Source organism: Zingiber officinale, chromosome 4A (genome assembly GCF_018446385.1).
Source record: "Zingiber officinale cultivar Zhangliang chromosome 4A, Zo_v1.1, whole genome shotgun sequence".
In the NCBI taxonomy this organism is placed as follows: domain Eukaryota; kingdom Viridiplantae; phylum Streptophyta; class Magnoliopsida; order Zingiberales; family Zingiberaceae; genus Zingiber; species Zingiber officinale.
Genome location: NC_055992.1, coordinates 113,515,150 through 113,532,757, shown reverse-complemented (window position 1 = coordinate 113,532,757; position 17,608 = coordinate 113,515,150). Strand labels below are relative to the sequence as shown.

The following is a 17,608-nucleotide window of genomic DNA, read 5'->3' as shown; positions in this document are numbered from 1 at the left end:
ACTAAGAAGGTCACAAGGGAAGCAATCCCTAGGGTTGACCTAGAAAATGTGACCAAGGCCCCTAAGAAGCCTAACAAGGTCATTAGGAAGGTATCTAGGGAGGCTATTCCTAGTGAGTACCTAGAGCATCCAAGGAGCACCAATAGGTGTTGGGTTCCTAAGAGCATTTTCTCTATCCCTTAGATGGGTTAGAGAGTGTCAACTCTAATTGAAAGGCTAGTTAACCCAATCATGATAAAGTTGGCACTCTAAGAGCATTTTCAAGGTTATTGTTAACCTTTGAAAATGATAAGGATTAATGGCTTACTCTTGGAAAGAGTAAGATGTGCCATAATTTGAGTATTTGGATATAATTTTAATTAGCACAAGAAATCAAGTCTAAAGAAATGTCAAGTTGGGATGTTGTCATTTTCTTGGGAAGTTAAAGGCAAATCTAAGCCTTATTTTAATTTGTTACTCTTTAAAAGAGTAATATGTGTCAAAAATTGAGGAATATGCTAAATTTAAATTGCCACAAATTAGGAAAAGTAAAAGAAATATTAAAATTGGGTTTTGGCATTTTCTTGAAACATTTTGGACAATGTAAGGTTTAAACTTTAAGTTATCAAAGGTTTAAGGATACTTAGATAGTTATTCTATGTATTTTATTTATGCTAATTTGCCATGCTTTGTTTGCCCATCATATGTCATGACATCATATTTATTCTTGCACTCATGATTTATCATGAAAAACACAAAAATACCATGTCATGTCATACATACATCATGTAATCATAGGAAATTTTCTTTTGAAAATTATTTATCCTTGATGTATGTCATAACACATCATGTATTTTTTTTTATTTCTTGCAAACTAAGGACAAATGACATTCATTAACAAGTAACATCCTTGGTGGAAGTTCCTAACCTCAAAATACCTAGATAGATATGCATGATCCCTAAATTAGAGCAAAAACAAAGTTTACATCTCACTAAGAACTATAAGGTGACTTGTATGTGATTTCATACACATTGAATACAAGTGAGATGTTAGGATGATGAACAAAACTCAAGATGTTGATTTAGTGCATTCTTTTGAGTTTTAAGTTCATCAAAACACATACTTATGTGTTTTCCAATCATTGGGAAAGCTAATGTACAAGTCATGTGGATTGATCACAAAGAATATGGTTGGATATTGGTTTTGAAAATGATTTTAAATATACTTTGGAAAACCTTGATGAAGACTATCTTTTGATAGTAATCATCATTGAATAGTTGAGCACGAACTTGGAAGAAAACACTAAACTTTTTACAAGTTTCCAAGTTTATGTCAATCTTTGAAAATAGAAAGTATTTTCATATAAAACTATTTTTCATTGATAGTATATGCCCTAAGGAATGTCTACATGAATTTTCATGATTTTTCAATTTTTGTAGAATTTTAGGAAAGTTTCTGAAATTCACTGAAATAAATTTTCAGTTTTTCAGAGCTCTAATCGATCACCCGATTGATTGGAGTACCTCAATCGATTGGGCGATCGATTGAGAGGAGTTTTCCCGTGAGCAGAAGCTCGCTAGATCGATCAACCGATCGATCCACGTAGTCTGAATTGATCAGTGGATCGATTCAGATGGGTTCAATCGATTGGAACCCAACTCCAATCGATTAGAATGCTGATTTTGGCTGGAAAAGCCTAATTTCAGCATTTTGAACCACCTTTAGTATATAAAATCATTCTTAACCCCTCAAAACACATTTGTATACATTCAGGGGGAGTTTTCATGATAAAAACAAGAATGGATTGGTCAAGGAAGACTAAGTAGAGGTTTAGGTCGAGGTTTGATTTCAATATTGAATTTTTGAACCTCAAAACTTCTAAATTTGGATTTCCTAAAGGTTTAGGAATTCCAAGTCATTGTTGGTGCAATGACAGAAATCACGTGCATGTCTTTAGGGGGAGTTACTCTTTAAGGACATGAAAATCTATTTTTCATACACCTTGGAAAGTGGTTAACCTTCATTAGCGAAAATGCTCAAGGTTGGGCAAATTGAATATAATGGAGAGTGGATATCTTCATTATTCAAGTGGTGTATGCTCACAGATGAGTATTTGATGACAATGAAGGGTATGGGACCTTCATTTGAATCGTGTGTGGATATACTAAGTGGTATATGCTCAAGGATGAGCGTTAAGAATAATGAAGGGTATGAGACCTTCGTTATTGTATTGTGAACAACGAGTGAAGTTGTAAACAACGTTAGGTAACTCTTCAGGGGGAGAGTTTTTTATGTGTGTCAATAGGGGGAGAATGTGTGGTTAAGTTAGACCTTCATTACCTGAAGAGGGAGTTTGCCCTTTGGGAAAGGGGAAGAATGAAGGAAACCATCATTCATATATTGGCATGAAGGAAGTTGAGGCTATGAGATTAGCCTAACTTAAAGGAGATATTGTCAAAATCAAAAAGGGGGAGGTTGTTGGTGCAATATTTCCTACGTCAAGGTTGACTTGGTTGATTGAGCTTGAATTGGTTCAAGCTCGAGTCTTGATATTTGAGTTTCAATGTTTGATAATACAGATGATACATGGAGATTGCAGGTGCAATTGCTCATGTGGGGAGATTGTGAAGGCGAGTCGAGTAGGTCAGGGTTGACTGGATACTTGATTGGAAAATCCTGGTGAGTGAAGCCAGGTGAAAGTCCTAGTGAGTGAAGCTAGGCAAAAGGAAAGTCCTAGTGAGTGAAGCTAGGCAGGTGAAAGTTCTAGTGAGTGAAGCTAGACAGTTATGGAAAATACTGGTGAGTGAAGCCAGGTGAAAGTCCTGGTGAGTGAAGCCAGGCAGACGGAAAGACCTAGTGAGTGAAGCTAGGTAGTATGGGAAATCCTGGTGAGTGAAGCCAGGTGAAAGACCCAGTGAGTGAAGCTAGGCAGTATGGGAAATCCTGATGAGTGAAGCCAGGTGAAAGACCTAGTGAGTGAAGCTAGGCAGAAGAGAAGTCCTGGTGAGTGAAGCCAGACAAGGAAAATCTAGATGGATCAAGGTTGGTCGGACATCTGGTGTTGGGAAGTCCAAGTAGATCAAAGGGATTGACCGGATACTTGGCACGAGAAAATCCAGATGGGTCAAGGTTGACCAGATATCTGGTGAAAGTCTAAGTGGGTCAAAGGGATTGATCGGACACTTGGTAAGGGAGTCCTAGAAGGTCAAGGGTTGATCAGATGCTAGGCATGATGTACCAACAGGTCATGGTTGACCGGATGTTGGTTTTGGGGACTTTGGACTTGGTTTTGGGCAGAAACAAGGAGCTGGATCGATCAACCGATAGATTGACTCATGCCCAATCGATCGGCTGATCGATTGAGCCGAGTCCATGCGACAAGCCTTCTCCCAATCGATTGGTGGATCGATTGGGAGAATCGCCAATCGCACAGAAAGCCTCCCAATCGATTGGTCGATCGATTGGGAGCCTCCAATTGATTAGGTCGATCGATTGGGAGCTGCGATTTCTCACAATAAGCCCTGGATCAATCGGTCGATCGATCCAGGCAATTCCCGAGAGCATAGAGGCACTCTGGATCGATCGACCGATCGATCCAAAGCCTCCCCAATCGATTGGGAGCAATCCAATCGATTGGGATTTGACCGTTGGTGTAGGATATAACTGTTGACGAGCGTTTCCCACTATAGCACTTCCTCGATTCTTCTCCACGCAACATTGCGATCATCTCCTGCTCTCTTCGCCAGATCTTGAAGGTTCTTGGAGGCTAGTGCTAGTGCACGTCCAAGTCAAGAGGCGAGTTTCCACAAGAAGAAGAAGCTAGAGTTAGGGTTTTCTTGTGCATATCTTGTAAGCTTTTGCTTGTATTATATTTCCTTTCTCTTTCTTCTTGTACTGTGAGCTTGTAAGGCTTCTCCGCCTTTGGTAGTTACCGAAAATGAGTGTTTACATAGTGGAGGGTGCGTGAGTGTGTGGATCCTTGGATTAGTCACCTTTTCTTGAGGTGGATACCATGTAAATCCCTAGTGTTAGCGTTAAGTGTTGTTTCTTTGTATTTTCCGCTGCACATCATCTAAAGAAACAAGCAACGATGAGCACGAGATCGCGCCGAGCTATTCACCCCCCCTAGCTACATTTTGGTCCCAACAGTCAGCACCTCGGTCAAAAGTGCTCCACTTGACCTGCCTGCTCCCGAGAAGCTCGCGCCTGAATCAGCTCCGCCTTGGTGGACTGAATAATGCGATGTTGCTGAGCAATGGTTTCGTCTTTGAGCCGGTTTCTTCTTGAAGAAGGACTATGGAAGAGGTGTGTTTCTCTTTCAAATAAATCAGGATTTGGGCTTCACTCTCTAGGTCTGCATAAGCTTTCTGTTTCAACGCTATCTCAGCCTCGGTCCGAGATTTAGTGGCTAACCAAAGTTCCTCAATGTCTCGGAGAAGAAGAGATTGATGATCTCTATCTTGCTTCATCTCGGCTAAGGTTGTACCTCTTTTGGTAAGCAGTTGAATTGTCTGTTCCAATTGTTGACGGAGACGCTGCAATTCATTCGGCTCGGAATTCACATCCATGGGTAAAGGGCATCAGGAGAAAGAAAGTATGATTCTATGGATGATGATCAACCTCCTTTTAAACAAGAGAGGAATGGGAAAGCAACTTATGAAGTTAAAATAACCCTTCTCCCTAGGTTGATTAAGTAGTTAAATAGGTTACACGATCGAGGATTGGGGAAAAGGAGCATTATTTAAGGGCATAAGGGTGAAATAAATGAAACCAGGGTCTGAGTCTAGTCAGTCGGGCCTGAGCCTTCTTCGACTAGACTTGAGGGGGAGACTTGTGATATGGTGCATAATGGTAGGGTCCGGTCGTCGGGAGTCAAGGAGATGTGATAGTCAGAAGTCAAGGAGACATGATAGTTAGAAGTCAAGGAGGCGTGGCAGTCAGAAGTCAAGGGGATATGGCAGTCAATAGTCAGGAGGGCATGACAGCCAATAGCTAGAGAAAGAAGAGGAAGGACTGCCTGGTGTCGTCAGACGCATAATGACCAGTCATGTGCTTACCAATTAGGATACCAGATCTGAATCAGGATGTGTAATTGGGGTGAGGCCTGACCTACTCTAATTGGTTAGGTTGTCACAGCTCGGTTATATACAGATCATCCCGAGCTGCCCTAGTCATACCCGGTCGAGACAGAAGGTGCTACATGACAACAATGTCAGGGAATGGTAACCGCCTGCCAGAGAATAACTGTTGTATGTCAGGGAATATTCTAACAGTCTGCGGTCATCTGTAAATGGAACCTTCTTCCAGTCCACAAAAGGGTGATACACGTCCTCCATCACCATACATGTCCTGACACCTGACATTCTCTGACATCAGTCAGGCTCTAGAGGTACACACTATCCTTTGAGTAGATACACTCTCTTGCACATTCGTACTTGTCTTATACTTTTCCTTCTCCTTCGTACACTGTTCTTCTGGGGAAAAAGTACCTGACTTGAGTGTCGGAGGGCCTGCTCTGGGGACTTTTTCCCTGGTTTCTGGCCTCTAACGTTCCGTGTACTTATCTGAGTGTGCGTAGAGCTCACGTACCGCTGGCTCAGTCATCGTTGTCCGTTAGCGCCACGTGGGATCCATTCTTGTGGGCGCATACGAGAAAGGTGTCCCAGTCGCCTCTCCATCAACACCAGTAATAACTCATTCGGCTTTCATCTGACTTAGATTCTGGACAGGATCATACTAAATTGGATGCTCGAAAATAAATTTCTATTGTTTGTGAATGAGAACTTGAAAAAACTTGCAGTTTGTACTTCATCCGCTGCAATCCTAAAGAGAATCAAATGCTAGCTTTACTATGAATTGTTATCTGAACAATACAGTAGAGTAATCCTTTGTCCTTTAGTTTTCTCTTCATCACCTAGTTCGCCCAATTCCTTCTCAGCTTTGGTGAAACAACTTTGGCAACAACAAATACCAATAATATCTAGAGATGTTCTTCATCTGTCGTAGTAGGAAAACCTGTTTTGTATCTTGTTATTGTCATTTGATCTATATGCTTTGTTATGGAAGTAAATCAGTACTACTACAAAGAATTATGTCTGAACAAGTGTTTTTTTTTTTTTTTTTGGAGTATCATGCAGATTGAAATAAATCCAAATACTTTTGTCAATTGTATTTCTTGATATTTCAGACCTTCCTTTGTAAAGAGCATTATATTCGTTATAACAAAGAGCTATTTTGTTGATTTAACAAACTAGAAAGTCTAAATATAAATAGATAGATTCTTCATTCGCTGTACCAAGTGGTTAATATTATATTTGGATTGCCACAAGTCCGAAAGAAGCTTAAGAAAAGGTCTTATAGCTCTTCTTCCAAGTAAACAACACAACGAAAACAAAGACGGTAGACTTTTTAATTTGGTACTAAACTCACTCGCAAATTATTTTTATATATGTATAAATTAGTTGATTCTAGTTAAATTTACCGTGTTGCATTGTCATATGAGAGGTATATACATATATATACCCAAGGAAACTTATCTCCATACATTTTTCAGTTTACATTTCCTTTATTTATAAGTGTGATGGCAAAATAGAGAACAAAACTTGGATGAGGTTTCTTTGCCTAGCTACCATTCTCAATTTCTTGAAGGGTTTCTTCTAACTTTTTTTGTGTGTGAACAATTCTCCTAGGCAATTCAAGTTAGTCAATTAAAAAGAGTAAGAGTTTAACTCTACCAACTCGTGGTAAGGAAACCTCAAGGATTTGGTCATCCAACTCCAATTAATTAAGTTCTTTTCGTCTTGCAAGTTTCTTCATCTATTGGACTTCTTCTGCTTTATCCAAATGGCGATGAATAGCGAATCTAGAAGAAACGACAAGGGATTCCTCCTCCTACAACAAACTTCTTGATTGTGTGTTGCATGATAGATTGCATCAAAGCTTAAGAGGAATTCCAAGATAGAAAACATCATTATGAATATGATATTCATAAATACAATACAAAATTATAATAAGTTATAACACGATGAATTATAATTATAGCAGTAATTAATCGTAAAACCAATTAATGAATTACGCGTTGCAAATGCTCTTAATCGTAACGCGCGGTGCACTCTGGCGATGTCTTTAACTTTTAACAACTTACAATTGTGTAGTATGCAATGTGCACTACGGATAATATAATTGCGCGCTGCAAAAAATCATATTTGTTATAGTACTATATGAATCCTCTTATATTATTAGACTCTATCCCTTATCCTTATATGTATTTAAATGAATTTTATTAAGATTCTTTGATGTCTGAAAAATTGAGAAGCCATCTACATACACCATTGTCTTTATTTTGTCTTCTTCTTCATTAATAAAATATTTATTAGTCATTTAAATACATATTTATATTATATTAAACACAACTCTTTGGTTGGGTGTAATATAATCATTTAAATACATACTTATATCATATTTATTAGAGTATTTTTTTTCATTGGATGTCATCTGATTTGCTCTATAATATTTTTATTTTTTATCCTTTTCATTTTTTATATATCCACATATTAACATTCACATCCCTATTATCTTTGCTACGCAATTCTCATATTCTACTTGTAAGCTTAATTTATAACTAAACATTCAACCCAATTATAACTATAGCATTAAATACTATTTGTATGGTAACTTTTATTAACTAAAATCAATTATGATGAATAATATGGCCGGCCAGCAACACTGCAGTAAGAATCTGTCAATGTCAACTCTCACAAATTATTCTCAAGTGGCATTAAAGTGCATCACGGCACTTCTTTATTTTATCATTCTCTCCTCCAATCGTATATCAATTAAAAAATATGTTTACTAAACCTAATCGTACGTTAATTGTGTCAATCAAATTGCTTCAGATACTTTCATTATTGAGTTGGATAATTGACATGAGAATGGGTCAGGTCAATATAATTTATTTAATCAATTGTAATACTTCCCATCATATTCACATAAATATTGTGTTATTATTATAAAATTTAATAATTATTTTACCCATTTTAAGATAGGTAAATTATATAGACTAAGTTTTACTTGGCACAATTTCCGTTGAGCTCAACCCATTAATTAAGTTTATTTATTTATTCTTATTGACGCTCCACTAATAATATCATAGTCTTTATAATTTTAGATAAAATGTTGATATAATTCTTGCAACCTATATTATTTTTTTATATTTAATATCATTATAAAATAATTTAAAATTATAAAATTCAATATATATATATATATATATATATATATATATATATATATATATATTGAATTTTATAATTTTGAATAAATAATAGAATAATACATTTATACTTAAGATGTAAACAAAATTAATAAATAAGTTAATTCATTGATTGTTCACCTTAGTAAACCGAGTTTATAAATTTTCAAGTTTACTTATTTTATTTTTTTTTTACTTTTAAACAAATATAAATATAAATAAACTCTTATGGAACTAAACACTGAACTTATTCCCGAACTTATTGTTCGTTTAGGTTTTTATTCAAAAACATGCATAACATTGAAGAAGCCATGTGGACGAGATTTCAACTCTCTGGAGGTACATATCTACTTTTCTCCTCTATTGACCTTGGCCTTGATATTCCATTGACACATTTTGAATAGAATAAATTACTTGTCTATGAACACTGGACATCCTCCTTTCTATAAAAATTGCCGTGGTTCTTTCTTGAACACATACCATACTAGAGCACTAGCAAGCAATCTTGCAGCTATTTATCCATCCATCAATTCAATGCCTACAATCTTTGCTCTCTTCTTCTTGGGAATTCTTAATGTTCCCTTGGCAACTGCTCTCTCCTTCGACTTCCCTTCCTTCAACCAAAGCAGTCTTTCCAACATCACATTTGTAGACGACGCATCATGGTCTAGTGGTCACATTCAGCTTACCAAAAATCAGATAACTGACGATATGCAATCTAGCCTGGGAAGAGCAGTCTACGTGGACCCTCTTCTGCTCTGGAATAATGAAGATAACCTGACCGATTTCTCTACCCATTTCGCCTTTATAATCAACCCGAATGGCCAAGAGCATCCAGGAGATGGCATGGCTTTCTTCCTCTCTCCATTTCCTTCCAATATCCCTAACAATACCGGTGGCTGCGGCCTAGGCGTGTTCAATGTCAGTGTATGTATGTTTGGAACAGACAGCAACTTCTCCGAACCGATTGTAGCAGTGGAATTTGACACATTCCCAAATATTTACGATCCCAGGAATCCTCATGTGGGGATCGATGTCGGCTCCACCAGGTCCGTTGTGTATCAAATTTGGGAGGACGATGGCAACGGTAATGGGAGCAAATGGCAGGGAGAAGCATGGGTGAGCTACGATTCAGGCACTCATAATTTAAGTGTTTTCCTAACTCTAGAACATGGAAACCGTACTACAAATTACAGCCTTAGCTACATCGTGGACCTTCGGAAGGTGCTCATCTCATCCGAGGTTAGTAATAAGTTTTTTCTCGTCGTTTTGCTTGTTTTTCCAAACTATTGTCAGCTGACTTTGATAAATTTTGGTTTTGGGTTCGTAGAAATTAAAACTATATATATTAGCTTTCAAACTGATCTTCTAACTAAATTTTTAGTAATCATATTCTACGATCTTTTCAGATCTTTTAATTTTAATAAAATTCGTCTACCTAGGCAAGTTTTTATATGATCATGTTGAACATAGATGCTCGTGGGACCGACCATGTAAGATCATTATGATGACGGATTCTACCTTTTGCTACCCTGTTGAATCTCGGATTATGAACTACATTATATACTGCTTTGTAATCGCACAATATAATTGAATTGGTTTCTCTAGAAAACAGCCTAAATGTGATTTTCCAAGCTTCGTACATCCTTGATTAAGTTACAACCTATAAAGGCAAGTGATCCCATCCGGAAGTTGAGATATACAGAAGGTCGATGATGTGACTGAAATGTTGATCGAGTTACCATAAGCCAGAGGGAGAGCAGAGTAATGAGCTATCTTCTATGTTGACTGAGTCGTTGGGCCCATAAAAAAGAGGACCGAAGGTGTCCGAAAGTCTTCAGTCCATGGTGCCTACAAGGTTGCTAGAAAATAGACTGGGTGGGATTGTCCCGGTCTAACTCTCCGACGCTCAAGTCAACCTCTAGTGATAAAAAAAAAGTACTGTAATGAAGAACATAAAGACTAAATGTAAACCATGCCAAGCCCGCAAGAGTGGACCAAAAGCGGTACAGAGCTGGAGGTAATTGCGCGGAGCCGGAGGACGGCGCGAAGCCAAAGGGCAGCACGGAGCTAGGGGAATTGAGTAGACAAACGAGTCGTTAGTGGGCAGGGATGTTGGCAGTGATAGGACTTCTAGCTAGAAATCAGGAGGAGGCAGGTGAGCAGTCTCCATCACCGGAAGAGCCTACAGAGAGCGAAAGAGCAAAGGAGGGATTAGAATGGAGAACAGGCTGCCCTAGTCGTCTACTCCGATACTCTAGTCAGTTTCGGATGATGCCAAGCATAAAGAAGATGAACCATGCAGAGCACAATGAAGATAAGTGTATGTAGTCAGGAGTCTCCCCTTGTCCTACGGGGTAGGGCTTTTTATAGAAGAGTCATGTCAAGACAAAAAATGTCAGAGGGTCATAATATCGTTGTCTATGTGTCAGAGGGTGTTGTCCCAACAAAGATGTAAGATGATCTTGTGACCCTTGTGTAGGTGTCAGTAAATAAGACCAAAGGATTGATGGGCCTAGTGATCTGCTCTGCCATACTCTACTAGGCAGACTGGTCGACTTGGCCAAGCAGATTGGTCGGCTTGACTCGACCAAGAAAACTGGTTGGCTTGACCAGGTCACAAAGACTAGCATGTTGGATGCTCTACTTTGCCAGGAAGACTGGTTGGCTCGACCTGGCCTGGAAGACTAGCAGGTTAGGTGCTCTGCTTTGCCAGGAAGATTGGTTAGCTCGACCCGGCCTGGAAGACTGGCGGGCCGGGTGATCGACTCTGCTAGGAAGACTGGCTGGCTAGACCTAGTTGGAATATTGGCAGGTCGGATGCTCCGCTCTATCAGGAAGACTGGCTGACTAGACCTGGCCTGGAACACTGATAGGTCGGTTGCTCTACTTTGTCAAGAAGACTGGCTGTCTAAACCCGGCCTAGAAAATTGGTGGGTTGGGTGCTATGCTTTCCTCTGCTAGGAAGACTGGCTGGCTACACCCTGCCAGGAAGACTGGCAGGTCGGGTGCTCTACTCTGCTAGGAAGACTGGCTGGCTAGACCCGACCTGGAAGACTTGCGGGTCGGGTGCTCTGCTCTGCCAAGGAAACTAGCTGGCTAGACCGGCCTGGAAGACTAGCGGGTCGGATGCTCTATTCTGCCAAGACGACTAGCTAGCTAGACACGACCTAGAAGACTGGTGGATCGGATGCTCGACTATGCCCAGAAGACTGGCTAGTTAGACCCGACTTGGAAGACTAGTCAGTCGGCTCAATCAAGAAGAGATGGTCATTGACCTCTCTTGACTTTGACCCAACTTAGTCTGCCAATTTGAATTTTTTTTCTTACCCTTGTGGCAGCTCTATTACTCGCCATATCATAAGTCTTTCCTTCGAGTCTAGTCAAAGGAGGCATAAGTCCAACTGACTAAACCAAGTCTATCGCGAGGTTGAATTGCACCTGATTTCAACTGACTGAACATGAGGCCGATCAAATTTTTGCTATGTTTAACTTCTACCAAACTGATTTTTTGATGGGGATTAAAATGTGCTTGCTGCTTGGAATTTTTCTAAGAGATGCTATTACTGCTTAAATTTGTTGTTCAGTATTTGCCTGAGTGGATGGAACATGAGTTTGAAAATAGCGATCGCCGAGTGAAACCGAGCAAGTGGTCGAGCGATGTAGGTTGAGTTGTGCCGACTAATCCGTTGAATGGTGATGAACAAGCGATGAGCTCAAGCAATCGAGAATTTGAGATAAGTGTCGAGGAAGCGGCGATTTGCTGGCAGCGCCAAGCGGGCGGCGATATGTGAGTAGTGCTGAGCAAGTGATGATTTAGGCATGTGCTAAGCAGAGTGGTGAATGAGACGATTGCCAAGTCGGGCGACATGTGAGATGACTACCAAGTAGAGCGGCGAGTGAGACAAATCTTGAGTAGAGCGACGAGTTAGACGAGTGTCGAGCAGAGGGGCGATTGTGATGAGTGTCGAGCAGAGCTGTGATTGTGAGGAGTGCCAAGCAGAGCAGCGAGTGAGACTAGTGTCGGGCTAGGTGACTCTTAAGGTAAGAGTCGGGCAAAGTAAGATAGGAGTCCGACAGAGCGATTGTTGAGATAAGAGCCATGTAGGCAACTGTTTAGATAAGATAAGAGTCAGACAGAGCGACTATTGAGATAAGAGCCAGGCAGAGCGGCTATGAGATAAGATAAGAGCCGGACAGGGCGGATGTTGAGATAAGATAAGAGCCGGGTAGGGTGGCTGTTTAGATAAGAAAAGAACCGGGTAGGGTGGCTATTGAGATAAAAGCCGAGCAGAGAGGCTATGAGATAAGATTAGAGCCAGGCAGGGTGGCTATTGAGATAAGATAAAAGCCGAGTAGGGCGGTTGTTGAGATAAGAGCCAACAGAGCGATTATAGAAATAGGTGTCGGGCAGAGCGGCTGCTGAGATAGGTACCTGTCTAGGGATTTAACCTAACCAGGTAGTCATTGGGATGTGTAAGCTGTGCACGCTTATAACTCTCACTGGCGGAAAGAGTCTGGGAGGCGCGTGAACCAGACACGCTTATAACTCATTGCTAGGATGAGAGTCTGGGACCTGACCGGATGGTCGTTGGACATGAGAGCCCTGCTTACTTATAACTCGCATTGGAGCAAGAGTCTAGGAAGCGCATGAGCTATACATGCTTATATCTCATCGTTGGGATCAAAGTTTGGGAGCTGACCATATGGTCATTAGACGCAAGATCCCTGCTCGCTTATAACTGGCACTAGGCCGAGAGTCTAGGACCCAATTGGATGGTCGTTGGACGCAAGGGCCCTACCCACTTATAACTCACACTGGGACGAGAGTCTGGGACCCGACCAGATGGTCGTTGGACACAAGAGCCCTGCTAACTCATAACTCGCACTAGGGTGAGACTTTGGGAGGTGTGTGAGCTATACACACTTATAACTCATCGATGGGATGAGAGTCTGGGACCCGAAAAGATGGTCGTTGGACGTGAGAACCCTGCTTGCTTATAACTCACACAGGGGCAAGAGTCTGGGAGGCGCGTGTGCAATGCACGCTCATACCTCATCGCTAGAATGAGAGTTTGGGACCCGACCGGATGGTCGTTGGACGAGAGAGCCCTGCTCGCTTATAACTCGCACTGGACGAAAGTCTGGGACCAGACCGAATAGTCGTTGGACGCGAGAACCTTGCTTGCTTATAACTCAACCCGGGGCGAGAGTATGGGAGGCGCGTTAGTTATGTACACTTATAACTCATCGCCGTTGAAAATGCCAGCTGGGTGATCATTTAGAAATATTGGTCGAACACCCATTAGGAAATGTTGGCTGAGTGGCCATTCAGAAATATTAGCTGAGCAGCCATTTAGAAATATCAGCCGAGTGGCCATTTGGAAATACTAGCTGAGTAGTCATAAAGAAATATCGGCTCAGTGGCTATTTGGAAATGCTGGATGAGCAGTTATATAAAAATATCTGTCGAGTGGCCATTTAGAAATACTAGCTGAGTAGTTATGTAGAAATATTGGTCGAGTGGCCATTTGGAAATACTGGTTAAGTAGTCATATAGAAATATCGGTCGAGTGGCCATTTAGAATTATTGGCTGATGATGTGTTTGTTGAAATCCTCTGGGATCATAGTAATGGATGAGAGTATTTCGGCGTCACTCATCTTCACATTCCAGATCAAGTGGAGAGGTTCCCACAGACAACGCCAAATTTGATCCCGTCTAAAAGTTGAGATAGATGGAAGGCTAGTGATATGCCTGAATGTTGACCGAGTTACCATGAACCAGAGGGAGAGATGTTTTCTATGTTGATTGAGTCACTGGACCCCTAAATATGAGGATCGAAGGTGTCTGAAAGTCTTCAGTCCATGGTGCATGCAAGGTTGTTAGAAAACAAACCAGGAGTTGCCCCGGCTAGTCCTTTGACACCCAAGTCAGCCTCTGATGGTAGAAAATAAACATTACTATAATGAAGAACATAAAGATTGAATGTAAAGCATACTAGGCCCGCAAGAGCTGATCGGAAATGGTACGGAGCTGGAGGTGATGGCGCGGAGCTAGAGGTGAGGGTGTGGAGCTGGAGGACGGCACAGAGCCATAGGGTAGCGCGGAGCTAGGGGAACCGAGTAAACAAACGAGTCAATGAGAGGGCAGGGATGTTGACAGCGGTAGGACTTCTAGCTAAAAATCAAGAGGAAGAAGGTGAGCAGTCCCTGTTGCCGGAAGAGCCTGTGGAGAGTGAAAGAGCGAAGGAGGGGTTAGAATGGAGACTGGGCTACCCCAGTCGTCCACTCCGATCTCCAGTCAATTTCTGATGATGCTAAGAATAAAGAAGATGAATCATGCAGAGCATAATGAAGATAAGTGTATATGTAGTCAGGAGTCCTCCCTTGGCCTGCGGGGCAGGGCTTTTTATAGGAGGGTTATGTCAAGATAAAATATGTCAAATGGTCATGATATCCTTGTCTAGGTGTCAAGGGTGTTGTCCCGACAAAGATGTCAGAGGGTAATGTAACTCCTGTCTAGGTGTCAGTAAATGAGACAAAAGAGTTAATGGGCCCAGTGGTCTGCTCTGCCAGGTAGACTGGTCGACTTGGCCAGGAAGACTGGTTGGCTCGACCATGCCACTAAGACTAGCATGTTAGATGCTTTGATCTGCTAGGAAGACTGGTTGGTTCGACCTGGCCTAGAAGACTAGCAGGTTGGGTGCTCTGCTCTGCCAGGAAGACTGGCTGACTTGACCCGACCTAGAAGACTGGTGGGTCGGGTGCTCTACTCTGTCAGGAAGATTGGCTAGCTAGACCCAGCCTGGAAGACTGGCGGATCGGATGCTCGACTCTGTCGAAAGACTGTCCCAGCTTGGAAAACTAGCGGGTTGGATGCTCTACTCTACCAGAAAGATTGGCTAGCTAGACCCGGCCTAGAAGACTAGCGAGTTGGATGCTCTGCTCTACCAAGAAGACTGGTCAGCTATACCCGACTTAGAAGACTGGTGGGTTGGATGCTCTACTTTTCTAAGAAGGCTGGCTAGGTAGACCCGGTCTGGAAAACTGGAAGATTGGATGCTCTGCTCTGTTAGGAAGACTGGCTAGCTAGACCCCAGAAGAATGGCTGGCTAGACCCGGCCTAAAAGATATGAGGGTTGGGTGATATACTCTGGTAGAAAAATTAGCTGGCTAGACTCGCCCTGAAAGACTAGCCAATCGGGTACTTTGCTCTACCAAAAAAACTAATCAGTCATCTCAATCAGGAAGAGATGATTAATGTCTCTTGATCCTACTTAGCCTGCCGTTTTGATTTTTTGTCTTGCCCTCGTCTACTACTTGCCGTATCAACAAGTATCTTGAAATTTCAACTGCTAAGGGCCAAGCCCAACATGTTTGAATATAGCGTTTTTAGTGAACAAAATTTTCTTTCCTATTATTAATTTTAAATATATCAAAATATATATAAATCATTTCATTCATATATTCCTCACTGAGTTTGTGCATAAACTAACTAATTATAAGTCGTGTGTCAACTGACCACATTAATCTGAGAGTAATCCTCTAGTATCTTCCTTTATTCAGTGGTATCTGATTTGTCTCAATACATATAATTTTAAATCTTCCTCTAATCGAGTGTTAGTTTCATACAATGGATCAGTTGCATACTTTCTAAACTTTTAGATAAAAAAAAATTCTTTATTTGATTGGGAAACTTTAATTCTTTCTAAACGTTTTATTTCAATTTTTCTACTTCTGTTCTCCTAAAATTTTCATTAATTTCTTCTATATCATTGCCAAGCTATATAATAATGATGTCATCAACATGTAATATAAATCAATATTTTTTTCTCATGTTTTATGTAATCTAAATTACTTTTTTTTTTGTAACCAAACATTGTCGACATCTAAAGCCCCTGTTTTACCTTAAAATTTTTAAGGTGCCATTTTTTTATACCTCATTGTCCGACAAGGCAGGTTGCGGTAGGGTTCTCGGCGTCGACGGGAACATATGATGAGACACACACACTTTTATCATGGAATTTTTCTTCGACCCTAGTGCAGCGACCCATGCAACAACCCCCTGTGCAAGCCCCCATGCAATCTCCTCCCGTGCGTTCCACCGTGCAACGCAAAAGCAAAATCGGTGTCATTGTTGGCATGGTCACGGGGGTAGGGATCCTCCTCCCCCTCTTGCTGTTGGTTTTTGTGTTCTTGTGGTGCAGGAAGAAGAAGAGGGCGAAAATTGGAGAAAACAAGGACCAGTTGCTTGATGATGACTTGGAGATAGAAGCAAGGCCGAATAGGTTCTCGTATGAAGAGCTAGCCACTGCGACGAGGAACTTCTCTGACGACGTCAAGCTCGGGGAAGGTGGATTCGGGTCCGTCTACAAAGGCCATCTCGAGGGCCTGAACCTTGACGTCGCCATTAAGAGGTTTGCCAAGGAGTCGTCCAAACAAGGAAAGAAAGAGTACTTCTCCGAAGTCAACGTCATAAGCCGCCTTGGACATCGTAATCTGGTTAAGCTGGTCGGCTGGTGCCAAGAACAACAAGAACTGCTCCTCGTCTACGAGTTCTTGCCCAACGGTAGCCTCGACTCGTGTCTGTACTCCGCGCAAAATCATTTGAGATGGCCGGCGAGGTACAAGATCGCACTCGACTTGGCCTCTGCGATGCTCTATCTCCAGCACGACTGGGAGCAGTGCGTGCTGCATCGCGACGTCAAGCCGAGCAATATCATGTTGGACTCTGCATTTAACGCCAAGCTAGGAGACTTCGGCCTCGCTAGGCTCATCGACCACGACCTCAGCTGGAAGACCACGGTGTCGGCCGGTACGCTGGGGTACATGGCCCCCGAATATCTTGACACTGGCAAAGCCAGCAAAGAGTCAGATGTCTATAGCTTTGGAGTCGTGGCCATGGAGATTGCTTGTGGGAGAAGACCGAGGACGGGCCAACTAGTGGAACGGGCGTGGAAACTTTATGCGAAGAGCGCGGTGGTTGAAGCAGCCGATGAGAAGCTAAACGGTGAATTTGATGGAGAACAAATGGAGCGAGTGTTGGTTGTAGGATTGTGGTGTGCTCATCCAGATTTCAATCTGCGACCCTCGATGAAGGAGGCAATACAGGTGCTCAATGGGCAGATGGCTTTGCCAAATCTTCCTCCGCGCTAAAAGATAGACATGATTTGAACGAAGAATTAATGTTGTTATTGTTTATCGAGAGACACTAAACTGAATCTTGTGTCTTTGTTAAGTTTATCAAATTTGTGTCATTAATACATGAATAGTTTTTTGGATAAAAAGAGATGAAGATCTTTGTAGAATATATATAGGAGAAGTCAATGACAAGACTACACTTCAACTTTTTATAATTTTAGAGGCTACGAACATA

General features: G+C 41.5%; 1 protein-coding gene across 1 annotated transcript; it reads left to right on the top strand.

Annotated features, from left to right (window-relative positions):
* The first annotated feature begins 8,651 nt into the window (after positions 1–8,651).
* On the top strand, positions 8,652–17,406 carry LOC121972642 (L-type lectin-domain containing receptor kinase IX.1-like). Its single transcript, XM_042524292.1, has 3 exons — positions 8,652–9,455; positions 11,819–11,829; positions 16,188–17,406. The coding sequence occupies exons 1-3, from the start codon at positions 8,652–8,654 to the stop codon at positions 17,386–17,388; spliced, it is 2,016 nt and encodes a 671-aa protein (XP_042380226.1). The 3' UTR covers positions 17,389–17,406.
* The last annotated feature ends 202 nt before the right edge of the window (positions 17,407–17,608 follow it).

Bases quoted from the DNA above. Each gene is read 5' to 3' on its own strand.
- LOC121972642 (XM_042524292.1), top strand. From the start codon at position 8,652: ATGAACACTGGACATCCTCCTTTCTATAAAAATTGCCGTGGTTCTTTC.